The sequence below is a fragment of the Cercospora kikuchii genome, assembly GCF_019650295.1.
Source record: "Cercospora kikuchii DNA, contig_00002, whole genome shotgun sequence".
In the NCBI taxonomy this organism is placed as follows: Eukaryota; Fungi; Ascomycota; class Dothideomycetes; order Mycosphaerellales; family Mycosphaerellaceae; genus Cercospora; species Cercospora kikuchii.
In genome coordinates, this window is record NW_025408583.1 from 4,046,498 (window position 1) to 4,061,902 (window position 15,405).

At 52.4% G+C, this 15,405-nt stretch overlaps 7 protein-coding genes across 7 annotated transcripts; 4 read left to right on the forward strand and 3 right to left on the reverse strand.

The window, feature by feature from the left end:
• Window positions 1-259: 259 nt before the first annotated feature.
• Window positions 260-1,198, forward strand: CKM354_000380800 (uncharacterized protein; the record flags this gene model as incomplete). The annotated part of the gene is made up of 1 exon (XM_044799024.1): window positions 260-1,198. The coding sequence occupies one exon, from the start codon at window positions 260-262 to the stop codon at window positions 1,196-1,198; it is 939 nt and encodes a 312-aa protein (XP_044654959.1).
• Window positions 1,199-2,212: 1,014 nt separating this feature from the next.
• Window positions 2,213-3,784, reverse strand: CKM354_000380900 (uncharacterized protein; the record flags this gene model as incomplete). Its single annotated transcript, XM_044799025.1, has 2 exons — window positions 2,213-2,830; window positions 2,882-3,784. The coding sequence occupies 2 exons, from the start codon at window positions 3,782-3,784 to the stop codon at window positions 2,213-2,215; spliced, it is 1,521 nt and encodes a 506-aa protein (XP_044654960.1).
• Window positions 3,785-5,509: 1,725 nt separating this feature from the next.
• On the forward strand, window positions 5,510-6,747 carry CKM354_000381000 (uncharacterized protein; the record flags this gene model as incomplete). Its single annotated transcript, XM_044799026.1, has 2 exons — window positions 5,510-6,199; window positions 6,250-6,747. 2 exons carry the CDS (start codon window positions 5,510-5,512, stop codon window positions 6,745-6,747), a joined length of 1,188 nt encoding a protein of 395 aa, XP_044654961.1.
• Window positions 6,748-6,878: 131 nt separating this feature from the next.
• On the reverse strand, window positions 6,879-7,222 carry CKM354_000381100 (uncharacterized protein; the record flags this gene model as incomplete). Its single annotated transcript, XM_044799027.1, has 2 exons — window positions 6,879-6,966; window positions 7,023-7,222. 2 exons carry the CDS (start codon window positions 7,220-7,222, stop codon window positions 6,879-6,881), a joined length of 288 nt encoding a protein of 95 aa, XP_044654962.1.
• Window positions 7,223-8,141: 919 nt separating this feature from the next.
• Window positions 8,142-9,047, forward strand: CKM354_000381200 (uncharacterized protein; the record flags this gene model as incomplete). Its single annotated transcript, XM_044799028.1, has 1 exon — window positions 8,142-9,047. One exon carries the CDS (start codon window positions 8,142-8,144, stop codon window positions 9,045-9,047), a length of 906 nt encoding a protein of 301 aa, XP_044654963.1.
• A 2,621-nt stretch (window positions 9,048-11,668) lies between these two features.
• On the forward strand, window positions 11,669-13,840 carry CKM354_000381300 (uncharacterized protein; the record flags this gene model as incomplete). The annotated part of the gene is made up of 4 exons (XM_044799029.1): window positions 11,669-12,030; window positions 12,093-12,342; window positions 12,396-12,739; window positions 12,826-13,840. The coding sequence occupies 4 exons, from the start codon at window positions 11,669-11,671 to the stop codon at window positions 13,838-13,840; spliced, it is 1,971 nt and encodes a 656-aa protein (XP_044654964.1).
• A 373-nt stretch (window positions 13,841-14,213) lies between these two features.
• Window positions 14,214-14,977, reverse strand: CKM354_000381400 (uncharacterized protein; the record flags this gene model as incomplete). Its single annotated transcript, XM_044799030.1, has 3 exons — window positions 14,214-14,365; window positions 14,432-14,558; window positions 14,630-14,977. 3 exons carry the CDS (start codon window positions 14,975-14,977, stop codon window positions 14,214-14,216), a joined length of 627 nt encoding a protein of 208 aa, XP_044654965.1.
• Window positions 14,978-15,405: the final 428 nt, after the last annotated feature.

The window sequence follows — 15,405 nt, forward strand, 5'->3', positions numbered from 1 at the left end:
CGAACGACGACCGACGATGATTTTCTGGGTGCACCCACTCAGCAGTAGCGAACGCCATCAACAGTATGGCATGCTTTCTTTGTACCAAAATTGGAATGACACGCCACTAATAATCGGCTTTGTCTGCACACTCATACAATAAACTCGGGGCGCGCAATATAACCATATCGGCTATGCCGCCTCGGGTACCACTCGTTCCTGCTTTTGCGTCCTTCCTCACAATCCTTTCCTTTTCTGTCATTTCCATTCTTCATTCCCTATGTCTTCTACTTCCCTGGAGGAAACCCGCCGCGTGCAGACCGAAGTCGAGACAGCGCTGGCGCTAGTAACTTCGAGTACCACAGACCCGCACGTCGTTCATTTCCTGCGCTGTATCTACACCAACGAATCCACCAACAACTCCATCCATCCCCTTCTCGCTTGGAAACAGTGGAAAAACATCACCAAAGAACAATACCTCTCCATCTTACCTGCATTGGCACTAGCATCGCATATGCTGACCGAGCCCTTGACGTCCAACTTCATCAACGCGCTGATTTACTGCCCAACAAGCATAAAATTCGACAATCTAGGAAAACCGAGAAAAGCCTTCAAATGGCTTTGTGAAGATATCGAAGAGCCGCTTCGACCGGCCGCGCAAAGGAGATATGAAGAAGCGCTGGAGAGGCTAGTTCCTCATGTCCGTTTGGCACCTGTCAAGTGGCCGCGGAACATCTGCGCTGTGACGGAACCAAAGAAGGCGATAGCTGGATGTGGACCTGGTGTACAGAGCGAGATTCAGTTCTCCTTGGAACGAGTAAACGATGTGAGTCCACGATCAAAGAGTCTGGACTCTTTACTACTCTGCTACCTGGAATTGGTCCAAATCCTACTTCACGAATTAATGCACGCCATCGCTTTCGCATCAGATGGCGCGAAATATGGTGAACGATTCTTTTGCGACAACACTTATGTCGAAAACGGATTTTCGTGGGAGGAAGCTGTACTTGGCGGCATTTTGGAATTGGAAAGAAGGAATTCGCGCGATGTCATATTGACATTGAAAGATTTGGATCTGGCTGCGCTGGTCAGTTGTCATACGGCGAGGAATATCAGCTTTCCGGTCACGAGTTGCGAGGGACTGGCTGGGAGGATTATAAGAGAGATTACGACGCAAGAGGTGATGCAGCGCTTTGAGAGCCTGCTTCAGCGGTCATGAGGCGAGCGTATCATGCGAGTAAACATTGAGAGATTTCAAAAGCGTATGAGTAATGCGTTGCCATTACTCATTTTCCTACAGTACCTTCAGAAGCTTGCATTCTACCTCTCGGTCAAAGAGTGACGGAACGTGGGCTATCCTTTGTCGCTTGAGAGGTCATTAATTTCGCTTGTGCTTTGTTTCCCGCACCCATGTCCTTTGTGCGGGATCCCATGAACGACAGTCTGCCTTCTCCGGCAGTAACACGTATAAGGGTCATCCGGAGAAGGGGTGGTACATTTCGGATATGTGGGTGCAGAAGCTCTTCCCCAAATAATTTGGGCACATCGCAACGCTGGTGGCGCGAGAAGTGCATCAGTCATGCTCCAGACATACTGTTCGAGATGTTCTAGTCCGAAGGAAAGGCTGTGAGGATTAGTGAACATCCCACCCATTCATCCTCTGCTACTGCAGCACGAAGCTGCAATAAGCCCATCACATATACCTCCTCGTGTGCTAGTGGAAGGTAAGGAAGCAAGTTGACAGCACAAGAGTCATGAGCCTGGGTGGGCGGTTCAGTACTTCCGCTAGCGTCCTGTGTACAAGAGCCAATCTTTGTCGTTTTGGCGTTAGGGGTCCAGAGCCAACCACAGCATCCGCTGCGAGAAGGACCGTCTATTGGTTGACAGCCCCAAAGGGCTAACGGAAGACCAGAGCGGCCGCCGGAACCAGGTTTCTATTTGCAAATAACTTTCGGGTCCTGCTCGCTCGAGCGAACGGAACTTTATTGCGTCAGTCGGCCAGATGGTCTTCGTGACTTCTTCGAGGACAACGAGACGGATGCATGCTTCTTGGACTTCTCCATTGCCACGCAGGAATGTAGATCACGTTTATTGGTGCAACCTGGCGAGGATCAAACCTGCGATGCTTAGGAATTGTGACCGCATATGTGCGATGTCTGTACACGCATGCAGATGCTATCAGAATGCTCGCTATGCTGGCGCTCTCAATTATGATTACGAGGTTAACCTCTGGCTACCGTATAGGCACTGCCTCCCATTTCGCCTTGAAAGGGTTCTCCCTGTCCGATGCGGGTGTATCTGTATACAGGCTTTCTTGACGGTAGAGACCTGGCTTCGCTTCGCCGCCTCGGTCACCCCCTCGTTGCAGATACGTTCTATAGTCATCCGGGTTATCATCCCAGTTGGCTCTTTTCACGTGCGGCGTCCTCGGAGTCTGCACATATCCCGTCTGGCCCATTGATGCGAACGGCGTTTGGTGCATTTCGTATTCGTCCGGAGGCTCTACGCCAAACTCTTTCCGCCCGAAGTCTTCGCCTTCCGGCTTGTACATATGCTTCTTGTTGTAGTAGTAAATGGCGGCTGATAGTCCTCCGAAAATGACAGCCATGATTGCCACTGCCACGCTGTAGCCTACGACCGAGCTTCCAGCAAAGTTAAGGCCGAGACCACCGTTGATGACACCCAGTACCATGATCGACAGGCCAAGGAAGCGATGAATTTTGCCCAAAACAGTCGGTGTACCGGAGCGCAAGAAGATGATATGGTGACTCAGTCCGAGGCCGATCTGCAGCAGGATTCCAGCGAAGATGAATAATCCGATCACTTGATGCGCAGACTTGAAGTGCTTCGACTGCAAAATATTAGCGAGCTTCAGTTGGCAGTCTTCACGCGCTCAACGAACCTTGTTGTACAGTTGCGACGCATATACACCGAGCCCTAACCCGATAACAACTAAACCAAGGCCGACCACCTGGAATCCTGCATGGATGGGGGCTCTTCGCAAGAGCCTAAGACTGATGGCTCCAAGGGGAAAGACCAGAAGGAAAGCCAGAGACATGAAAACCGCATGCACAATTTGTGCCCACTCCGAATCGCGACCAGTGTTGTAGACATTCGAGCTGAAGTAGTTGGCAAAAGCCCAGTACGAGTCGCCGACCTGGAGCCCCGGGTCTTGTGGCGCAGGAACTCTTCCATACCATCCAGTGCTGTTAGTCGCGACAGTCATATCAAGTTGGAAGACACCATGAAACTCGTGAATATGCAGAGGCGCATTTAGGTCGTCCGAGTGAAGAGTGACATTCGGGCCGAGAGCGAAGATGAAGGGCTGGGTTTTGCTGGTCGTATCGATACTTCCAGTCGCCCACGATGAGCAATTCCGGCAAACAGCGTGCGAGATCATGATTCCATCCGGGCTCAACGTGTTGGAGAATGGAGCGTAGGTATCGTTGCGCACGTTGTCGATTCGGATGTCCTTTTCCCACTCTGGCTCGGAGTGCCCTTTGGACATGCGCGGACTGTTGATCAGCGTGTGGCCATCGTCGCCGATGTAAGAGATGATCATCCTGGTGTCTTTCATGCTACTCCCGAAACCGACACCCATCCATGAGTGTGAAGCAGGCGCATTCATGTGGAAGTAGACGTCTCCATTCTCGGCCACGTTGAGAGCAAAGACGTAGCCCGAACTCGCCAGGACGAAGTAAGCGGCCTTTGCATGGTCGTCGATTCCCGCAGATTTGATCTCGTCCTCGTTGCCGGCCCAGACCAGCTGGAGGGCTACCAGGAGAATTAAGAGGATGCTGTTCATGTTCGCGGTCGTCGAAGAGGCCTGCGGCACGCCACCCGCAGAGTGATCAGCCTGGAGGCGCAGGGACGAGGAAAGAAAGTTGGGAGTTGGGATGTGCCAGCAACGGAAGTGCCGCTACAAAGTTCAACTGTAGGCGCGCCGCGTGAGAGAGGACTCGTCATCCCAGCTACTCTCGAGCAGGTTGTGCCATACAGTCAGATTGTAGGCGCCCGCCACGTTGAGCTGCCACTCGCCGCGCGCGCTGTGGTTGCACGCGGGTCCAGGGCTGAGAGACTATTAAGCGCTGTGGTGGGGTATCTGCATGCAGCTGCGTCCTATCACTGCTCGTCTTCCACCTTTTCACTTCTGCTGGCCGGAGGAGCGGCGATGAGTGCCGGTCGCTCCATGCTGACGAGGTTGGTGGTGCTGCAGATTCCGTGTACCGCTAGTGATAGGTTCATCGCCGTCGTGTTGTGAACACGCGGAGAATGCAGGGAGCGTTCGAGCGGACGGGATGGGAGACCACTTGCTGACTCAGCCAATTCCCGCCCGCCTGGCTGGACGAGCATTCTTCCCTTCCTCTTGCAACCATATACCTCGCGGCATCAAGACGACCATCACACCCAGCTACGCGTTGGCGGTGCGGAACTCATGAGTCTACCACTGCATCCAGTTCGCCGCCTCGGCATCGGCTCACCTGTTGCACTTCAGTATAGATCAAACACAAGAATAAGTTCACACAGTGTCCCTATATGCCCGAGGCAGCCTTGCTCGCGATGGAAAAAATTCTTTGCTTACACCAGTGTGTGCCGTTGCCGTATCTCTTTCCGACGAGCACTGATGCTTTCGCCATTATTTTCACGCGATTGGAGCACGAGCAACTCCTTCTGGCGAAACTCGCATCTCCGATCCGGCATCTACACGAGTCCACGCATCAAGTGCATCTTCGCAATCGTGGAAACGGTCCGGACTTCGACGAATCCTTCGGACTTCTTGAAGCGAGAGTCGCCTGGCTCAAACCATCCAGCTCCCCTTGGCCTGCTTGTTTCCCCAAAGGATTCCATGGACACTAAATTCAGCCCTGAGCGGCATATGCCTTGGCACTTCGCGATGGACATCGACTCCACTGCATGCAAACACTAATAATAGACGTTCCGGAAGTGCTTGACTGTGCTTGACACTCTTCTTCTGTGGAGGCTTTATGCTTAGCACGTTCCAAGTTCTCTCCCAAAACAATGCTTGCTCTTGAGGCATTCTGCCACAAGCCGCGCGACGGAACCCTCCGACTTCGATTGTCTACACAAGATACCGCAAGGGTTGCCCTCCGCCTCGCGACAGAACGGATCTCGACTTACGGAAGATGTTTAGCCGATGCAAGGGCCGACATATTTTCGGCAAGACGATTGGCACTATCGTGAACGGAACCACATAGTCTACCCTGTTGACACGTTCTCGTGTCTGCATGCCCGCACAATGCCAGCAAATCTATCGCGTGCACGCATCTAGACTGTGGCCGGCTCGAGAAAAGACAGCGCCACCGTTCATCGTTCTCGCTGCTACGCGAACTCACAAATTCCGGAGGCGTTTCCAATTCCTGTTTCGCGAACTATGCATCGCTTGCTGAGTGAAAGCTTGCCTGGAGAACAGTAGGTGCCTTGCTGCAGAAAACCTATAAGAGTGGCGGCCCTGCTATCTGCTCCTCACATCGTCCCTTTGCATTCCCTCGAGCAAGCTGAAGTAATCAAGATGCTTTTACCACTTATCACATCCGCGCTCCTGGCGACTTCAGTCGTTGCTGACAGCGTAAACACATATTCTCAACAAATGTGCAAGACGGCATTGAAGCCCTCGCAAGGCTCGGGCGGGACAACGACACATTCGACCACCCAGCACTTGACCAAGACCGTGACACAGACGATCACGCCAACAAGGACTATCACACCCACCAGTACTACTCTCACGAAGAAAACCACTACCACAAAGTGGTTCACGCAGACATTGCCGCAAAGCACAAGCACCTTCTCCACCACTCTTAGTTTTACGATTACCAGCAGTGCCTACACCACCTTGGTCAGCACTCTCACCTCCTCAGTGAGCTCGACTACCACGACCACATTCACAACCACCACCATTCAGCCGTCTGCAGGTTTTGTTGCCATCTCGTCTGCATTGGCTGCCGAAGGTCACGCTGCTGCCAAGCGAGCCAAACGAGGCGCTGAAGTCGCGTCCAGTGAGCCTGTGTCTGTCCAGATGCAGGAACGTGCGACTCAGCAGAAGATTATCTGTGGCAACGACGGAACAATCACGTACGACCCACCACAATACAAAGGCTCCGTCACTTGCAACAGACGCGTTCAAATCGTTACCACCAAAACTGTCACATCTACTTCCAAAACTACAAAGACAATCCAGGCACCCCGTGGCACTGTAACACAGGCGAGTGGTTCCCTTTCCCTCCTCCACGAAATAGTCCTAACATCAAATAGACCTCCATTTCGACAAAGACCAGCACCACAGTCACACGGCTTCCAGTGGCCTCCACAACCATCACAATCTCAACCACAAGCACACTAAGCACAACCTTCACGGAGTCATCTACTACAACCACATTCGTCACTTCTATCTCAACCATCTACCAACCTCAACCAACATACTACGCAGCCTGCGGCCCAAGTAATACCGTCTCCTACGTCGACAATACTCGAATCGCCAACATTGCTGCCATAAACCCAGACAATGGCTTCTCATTCGGTTCAGGTGCGACAAGTGCCTACGAGTGCTGTGTTCAATGTCTATTGAGCGGCACATGCGGTGCTTCGACCTGGCATCCCGCTGCGAGTGTCTGCTACTTCTTCCCATTCGGCTTGAGCGGTACTTGCTCTGCGACTGAAGAGGTCGGGACGTTCGCCAAGGGCACAGGTAGCGCTACTGTCGGGTTCGTTGTCTCAAATAGCAACTGTGGTGAGATTGAGTTTGCTGGATAGGATATGATCTGGGAAAGCTGGACAAGTTTGAGGTCGTTGAATCGTGAATGCGTATATGGGTATCTCTAAAAATGTGAAAACCGCCTCCGCGATCTAGTATACAGAAGCAACAAATCAAATGCCACCCTCGGCTAGAGCCACCAAATCCAAAATGCCTTGTTCTGTTCACTGGGTTTGTAGAAGTCTGTGAAGGCACCGACAGAGCTCGTCTGTTTGTTCCTGCAATGCAATCAGTCATGACGCTCACTAGCTACGCAGGATCCGTGACCGCTTACCGAGCTTTCTCCCAGTCCTTGAACCTCTTTTGCTGATCAATTTTCCATTGTGGAAGCGGCTCTTCCTTCTTCTTCAGCCTTGAGAAAGGATTCCTGCTCTCTTTAGGCTCCGATGGCTTTGCAGTGCTGGGTGCTATTGAGGCTGGTTTCTCGCTGCCGAATTTGGTTGAGCATTGTGCGAGGCTTGCTGCATCGGACATCGTTTGTTGTTGTTGGTCTCTGAAGTGGGAGGATATCGCAGTCACGGAAAAGTCTGAATGTGTTTGAGTGTTGTGTGTTGCACTGAGATAGTATCACGATACCCTGGCGCGATGCACAGTTCGTTCTTTATGTAAAGTGGTCGGCGATGATGCTGCGGCGCAGGACAGGCCTGACCACGATCCTACAGACAGAATCCTGAGGCTGAATGAACTTTCATACTCGTAAATGGGGAGATGCCTGAAGATCATTGTGGCTAATGCACTTGATCGTCTTGCGACTCGGCAGTGTATGCAGTGGCTATGTTTCTTGGCGTACGTATCGAAGGATTCGCTGTGTCCCCAATTTACAACCGCGGCTACCACGATCGTTCAGATCACGCCAATGCCAAATAGAGTCAGGCAAGCTTGTTCGGTGGGTCAGAGTCTGGCGCTTCCGAGATATGGAATGTTGACTTCGCGAAGAGCAGGGGTGGAGGACCTTGAAATTCTTCAGCTCATCTATCAAGCATCCACATGGGCCAATCTGGGCCGGCACCTTGGCAGACCCCGTTTAGGGCTGTATCTTTGTTTTCTTGCGACTAAATCGACCAGCTTTTCAAACATTTCGGGTGTTGTTCAGAAAAGCGCGAAATGGTAAATGAAACGCTCGTTCATGAGCTCCACTGCTTGGTCCGAGATATACAACAATGAGGCTCTCGAGAAAGAGCGAACCCAAAATCCCTTATCGCATTATATGGAGCCTCCAGCTGCACGTGGAAGGATTTGTAGCGCGTTCAGCCCTCAGTGTATCATTCATCCTGCGAAAGGAGTTCAACATATATGAGATCTTGCGGACGACGAGCAATGCAGTCGCCCACGCATCTCTCACCCCATATCGAGACTTCGCCCCATGCAACTGATCATCGAGACGGCCTTCGCAATGGCACGCACAAAACAACTGTCGGATTTGATCAAGCCCCGCGAGCTGAAGGAGACATACAACTCGACTCCTCATCCGGAAACAGGCCGCATGATCGACAACCACCCAGGGATAAGGACCAAACCGATGAGAGTCCTCGTCCTAGGCGCTTCCCGTACAGGGACCATGTCCATGTTTTCGGCCCTGGAAACGCTTGGTTATACCCCATACCACATGGCTAAAGCTGTCCAAGCACCAAAGTCGAACCTCAATGTCTGGGCAGAAGGTCTCGAGGCCAAATACGAGGGCAAAGGGAAGCCCTTTGGGCGAGCGGAGTTTGACAAAATTCTCGGCAACTTCGATGCTTGCTGCGATGTTCCATGTATTGCGTTCGCCGAGGAGCTCATCGAGGCATATCCGGAAGCAAAGATCGTCATCACCACGCGCGATGCGGAGAAGTGGCTGCACAGTATGCAGACCACCGCAGGAAGGGTCCTCAGCTGGAGATCATGGGAATGGCTGGCTCCATGGGACAAAGCTCTGAGCGAACCTTTCTGGCGCCACGCGAACGCCTTGATGCCTAATTTCTTTGGTACGATGACGGACTGGTCGGTCAATGGTCCTGCCCACAAGCGCTTCGTTGAGCATTACGAGCTCGTTCGCCGATGCTCGCCTCCTGAGCGAACGCTCGATCACTACCAGGTCTCGGATGGTTGGGGGCCACTCTGCGGATTCCTAGGTCACGAGGTACCGCAAGAGAATTTTCCACGCATGAACGACGCCACTCAATTCATCATGGCGCACCGGGCCATGTATGTTATAGCACTTTCCAAGTTCATGCTCAAGATATCCGTGTTTGCCGCGCCTGTACTGGCCATTGGTGCCTTGACATGGTGGGAGCCAGATCGCTGGAAAAGACTGTGGTAGCTAGCAGCAATCTCAGACTGTTAGATCAAGCTTCATAAGCACTTTTTCGCCACTCTCTCTTCTTGCCATTTCTTCCCAGCCATGCTGTTGAAGCACCGCGTACATTCTCTCGAACCTTTTCGGATAAGTGCACACAGTCATTGACTGAGCACCAGCATTCCGAGCATGCTGTGTCGCCTGCTGCATCAAGAGTGCAAAGACACCGGAGCCACGGCTAGCTGGATCAACAGCAGCAAGCCATATGTGTGGCAGCTCAATGCCCAGCTCAGGCGCGGTCCGCAAGAGGACAAACACGAAGCCTAGTGGAACATGTTCATTCTCCGAATCTGTGACGTACAGCACAGCCGATCCATCTCGACGCAGATGTTTCTGCCACTCGGAGAGCTGGTTCGACGGCCTGTGTTCGTCCTCTTTTGCCGCAAAAGTCCTTTTCGAAAGTGCGAACACGCATGTCAATGCTTCGTGTGCTGTGTCTTGTGGACCGAGCGTATGGCAAAGGATTTGCTTGGCATGCATTTTATTTGACGAGAATTGACTGTAAGTTCTGTTCTGGTGAAGTCGCGTTCAACGCGGTGGCAGGAACCTCGAAGGTGGGAGAATCAAACCGGAAGATCGGGTCGTCATGATGACTCATCAGTTGCGTGTCTTCGTGTTCGCTCCAAGCCCGAGTCCTTCATCATTCACTTCACTACACTCCAATGGCTATTTGCGCTCTTGGCATTTGACGATAACATGAAGATGACCCTGGATTCGACGCTTGACCCAGGTCTCTGACTCGCTAGCCACGAGCCAGAACATACGCAATGATCCACCGCACCAAGCTCAGCGAATACATTCTCACCTGGATCGAACTACTCGCTTGGCTCTGATGTGAGATCCGTGACCACTTCCACCAGTCTTACAGTGCTGGGGAGCCTTGTAGTGCCTCCAGATTTTCTGTCACCCGTATACAGTAAGTCTTTATCTTCGAGGTGGCAGTGCTTGCGGTATTGCCTCTTCCATCTCTGCCGTAACAGAGCAACAGCTCCATGTTCCAGTTGCTGACAATGCCCAAAGATGAAGACCTCCATGGCACTAATTGGAGAGCTGCGATCCGCGCCTGCGGCCTTTATGAACAGGGCTCGTCTCCATCGCGAGCTCCAAGATCGATCTGAGAATTGATGCCCTCATCAATGTGCGCGTAGGGAGTCGTTCTTGCTTTTGCGTACCTTTTGCCTTCTGCCAATCTGCCACCCAATACGAACGATCTCATCCATGCCTGGGTCTCGATATATCCGGGTGTGCGTGGCTTACACTGATCACAAATCGTGGATGCAAATACCGCGTGACACCCAAGGCAGTTTGCCAGCATGAGACGATGCTGGATAGGTCATTGCTGATGTCCGGGTGTCCTTCGATGTCGGTGTGCAGACAGTGCACTACTGAGCTGCGTGAAACGCCGTCAGTTTCCTGCAACCTGGACTAGGACTACAGTATGTTGAGCGTCGCAAATTCGGCGAACCTCGGTCCAGAGGGCCACTCCGTTCCTACACCGCACACAAAGTCTAGGTGTAGTCGATTGGTCTATGCTCATCATCAATGTCTTACATACAAGCACACGCCGGCACGTGGGCTGCTTCACGTTCGCCAAGCGATGATGTTGCGCAGCTCGATAACACGTCATGGTGGGAGAAACCTTGTGAGCCGAACAACCGCAGGAATGGGCCGATGCCGACCGCTGTGCATTTATGCAAACACGTACACACATTCAAAACTGACACGAGCATGAGACAGCTGCGATTCTCGAGCAGTTCGCATTCTTCATAAGCAGGAGTATATTTCTGGACCCCGCTGCCACGCGGACAGAGTGCATTGACCATTGTCGGCGCGATGTTCGTGATCTGACGATAGATTCAACGTGGTCGGGGGTCGCTGTTTGCAAGGGCCGATTCCTCGGTAAGCAAACCTTTTCCCTAGTCAAGCTCAACGATGAGCTTGGTTATGCACGCGCCCGGGTACGGCCCATACCTGGCGACCCACGGCTTGGGTGCTTCTTCCAGCACTAGAGCCGCCACAGACGAGCATGAAGTCCATCTGATACCATCGAAACTCGGATGTTTGGTGGCGACATGCGCGGCGTTAACAATGCCTCTTGCCGGTTCGCCGGCAAGGCTTTTTTCCAATCTAAAGAAAACCCACTCGCATCCCTTGCCTCGAGCATTCCAGTTCAATCTTCAATTCTGTGCTGTCGATCTCCTAATACCACTACACCCGAGGCACTTGTCGATAAGACTTCTCTTCCTGGACTTGGCCGCCTAGACGTCCAAAAGCAAACAGCCACCCGTCATCGAAAACTTGTTTAGCCATATACTTCGTTTCATCTCCTGCGACCGTACAGAAGTCCAGCACACGTCGCCGACTCCTCTTTTCGAACCAGGGTCGAACGCCAGGTGCCGCCATCCGAGAGCATCTCCGTCTTGTAACAATAATAAGGATTTCTTCCACCGGCGCGCAAATCTTCTGAGAAGGACGAACGACATTGACGGCATTCACTTTCGCTGTCGGCAAATCGCAACACCCTGCTGCAATTGCGCGATCACGCAGGGGACTGAGATCTCCGCGAGATCTGACAGGGCGGAACCATGGCCGACAAGGACGTGGAAGCAGGGACCCCTCAGCAGATACCACATTTCCGACAAGTACTCTCCAAGTCTGGCATAACATCAGAAGTTCGAGAGTGGGAATACGATGGGTCAGGAACTGCAGAAGATCCCTATGTCGTTGAGTGGATTGAAAATGACCCGCGAAATCCCATGCTGTATGCAGAAAGCAAAAAATGGGGTCTGACCTTCGTGGTCGCACTCGTCACCCTTGCAGTGGCCTTCATCTCCAGTGCGTACTCGGGAGGCATTCAGGACATCATCCGCGAATTTCAGTGCAGTCAAATTGTAGCGACTTTGGGAGTGTCGCTATACGTACTGGGATTTGCGGTCGGACCACTATTGTGAGTCTTTCAGCACATTTTCAACGATTTTGCACTGCGGAGCACTACTAACGTGCTTTTAGATGGGCACCGCTTTCAGAAATGTACGGACGACAGATTTGGTTCACAGTTACCTACGCCGGCTTGACCGCGTTCACTGCTGGTGCAGCTGGATCACAGAACATCTGGACGCTGGTGATTCTACGTTTCTTCGCTGGCGCTATCGGCTCAAGCCCCCTCACGAACGCAGGAGGTGTGATTGCAGATATCTTTCCAGCGAGGCAACGAGGGCTGGCGATGGCCCTTTTTGCAGCAGCGCCATTCATGGGCCCGGTAAGTGTTTACACCGATCATTGTGTGAAGACAAGTACTGACTCTGATACAAGGTCCTTGGACCCATCGTGGGCGGCTTTACCAGCCAGTACGCGGGATGGAGATGGAACCAAGGCGTCATGGCACTTTTCGCTGCCTCTCTCTGGATCTTGGGCACCATCCTTGTGCCAGAAACCTACCCACCTGTCCTCCTCCGTGCTCGCGCAAAGGAATTGAGCAGGATGACCGGAAAAGTCTACAAAACCAGAGGCGACATCCAAGCAGGCGACACTTCGGTCGTGGAAGTGTTCAAGACTTCACTCTCGAGACCCTGGATCCTCCTCCTGACCGAACCAATCGTCTTATTGCTCTCCGTTTACATGGCTATCATTTACGGCACGCTGTACATGTGCTTTGGGTAAGTTTAGTCGTTGTCAGGCATCTCCGACGCGCGAAAGACTTGTCTTAGACATCTTCGTACCGCTTACTGACTGCTTTGGATAGCGCATTCCCAATTGTTTTCCAGCAGGGTCGTGGATGGAGCCCAGGAATCGGCGGACTGGCTTTCCTAGGGGTTGCCGTCGGAATGCTTTGCGCGGTGTCGTACTCTGTGTGGGACAACAAAAGATATGCCAGAATTTCCGACGAAAATAAGGGATTCGCACCGCCGGAAGCACGTTTGCCAATGGTCATGTTGGGTGGCATCGCAGTTCCCATCGGACTCTTCTGGTTCGCCTGGACAAATTCTCCCTCCATCCATTTTATGGTCCCTATTATTGCGACTGCACCCTTCGGATTCGGCATGGTTCTCATTTTCCTAGGGCTAATGAACTACCTCATCGATGCCTACACCATCTTCGCCGCATCAGTCCTTGCAGGAAATTCCGTCCTCCGATCCCTTTTCGGAGCCGCGTTCCCACTCTTCACCTCGCAGATGTACGCCAATCTCGGTATCCACTGGGCTTCGAGCGTCCCTGCCTTCCTCGCATTAGCCTGCGTACCTTTCCCATTCTTGTTTTACAAGTACGGAGCCGCAATCCGCAAGAAGTGCAAGTACTCCGCCGAATCCGACCGATTCATGAAACAAATGGCTGGCCAAGCTTTCAGCGATGACGAAGAAGATGACGAGAAGGACGATGACAGGAGATCTGGCGCCGACATGTCAACAGAATCCGATCCGGAGAAGAACGCAGAAAATACGGATGATACTGCTGTAGAAACAGATCAGGAAGCACAGGGTCCAGCCAAGGAAGAAGTTGAGGAGCCTCGACGAGATTCGATTGATGGAATTTCCGACACCGAAGAGGATCAACCACGATTTGCGCCGATCACGCAAACGAAATCCAAAGCCAGTTTGAGGAGTACCAGGAGCCGCGCAAGTCAGAGAGGCCCAATCGGGTACCAGTCCAGTCCCTTCGACCTGGACCGAATCAACACCAGAGAGAGCTTCAAAGTCGTACACGATGCAAAAGCTGCATCCCGCTCGTCGTCCGTTGGATCTCGAAGAAGCAGAAAGTAATTGTTTTGCTGAAGACTTGTTTTCGCGATTATTGGTGCGAGGGTTATATAAGGCATAGCGAGCGTCACCAAAAGATACCACTACAGGCTGGCACGGAGAGCCAGGAAGTTTTGTACAGTAATGTCATGACAACGCATCGTCGACGACGTCACGAAGTCAATTAGAATCTTAATACCATACTCTTAGAAGGTGGTTTTGAGCTTGTGATTTACCATGGTCTACCACGCATCGTACACACTTTGCCCGTGACCACTGCTCCCACTGAGTAAGGTAGCAGTGTATCACCGTGATGCAGCTAAGGCTTTGCTTTGGGGTTGTCGCTTCCGATCGCTGCTCCTCCTGAGAAAGGCACCAGTACATTAAGTCGATGCAACTAGGATTCTGGGCACTTCGCCGTGCTTCCTGGCACATTGCAGATTCTCGAGACTGCTGTGTTGGCGCATCCAGGTGGTGCGCTACCATTGGAGTTGTAGACGCCCCAGCTCAATACGGTAGTCTGCTTACCGTTCACAGTGGCCTGGCATGCTATTTCCTTTTGTCAGTAGGAGACAACCCATTTCGAATGGAATTTGCTAGTCATGATCCACTTACCGTAGAACCCGTTGTTGCCAGCAGCGAGCTTGCGATGGACTTCGGAGTTCGAATCGCTGACGAGCCACTCTTCTTGTTGCATGTCCTTGACAGCAGTGATGGTGGTTGCAATGCCGTAGACGGAACCCTGAAATGACGAGTCAACTCGTGTTTCATTTGGGATTTACAGCAGGGAGAACGAAGGTGAATGTCATTTACCACGTCTGCTGCGAAGAGGCCATATGAGGTACCCTCCACGTCCATGTTCAGCGCCACGTAGTCGAAGCCATTGGCTTCTTTGGGCTTGAAGTTGTACGTGTACGCTGGAGTTCCGCCCAAGCCTGCCGCGTGATCACCGACAAGGACGAGGTCTTCATTTGAGCCGTTCTTGGTAGCCACGAGTGCCACATACATCGGCTGCCCAGCCTCTCCAATTACACGCATGGTGAGAGCGAATTCTTGATCGCTAATGGCCTTGGAGAGTGGCTGGTAGCCAGATGGCGGGGTCTGAGGTGCAGCGAATGCGACTGCGATAGCAGCAAGGGTGAGGAGTAGGTAGGTCAGCATCGTGAACCAGGTGTTGTGGTTGTCGGTTGTGTTTGGAGGATTTGTTGTTTGCAGTGTGGGTGTAAGACTTCGGAGAGAGAGGTCTTGGAATGAGGAGGACTACTGCGCCATGACACGCAAGATCGACGCTCACTATAATTGTGCCTGCCACCACATGATGGGCGATCTTGCCTCACGGCTAGTATTCGCCCTCACTTCGCGGAAGGCGCATACCGCTGTCGCACACAGCAACTGTATCAAGCGTCGTGCATGCATATCGCCAGCCATGTCACTTTCCGCACAAAGCGTGCAAGATTGTGAGGTGAACATGGAAGAGTCGATATCGACTTCAGGCGACAAGTGGTTAGGAGGAGGTGTCGCTGCGACAAGGATGGAACTCTAGCGCGATGCCAAGGCCGTAAGGCATCATTCACTTTCGTGCCTGAAAG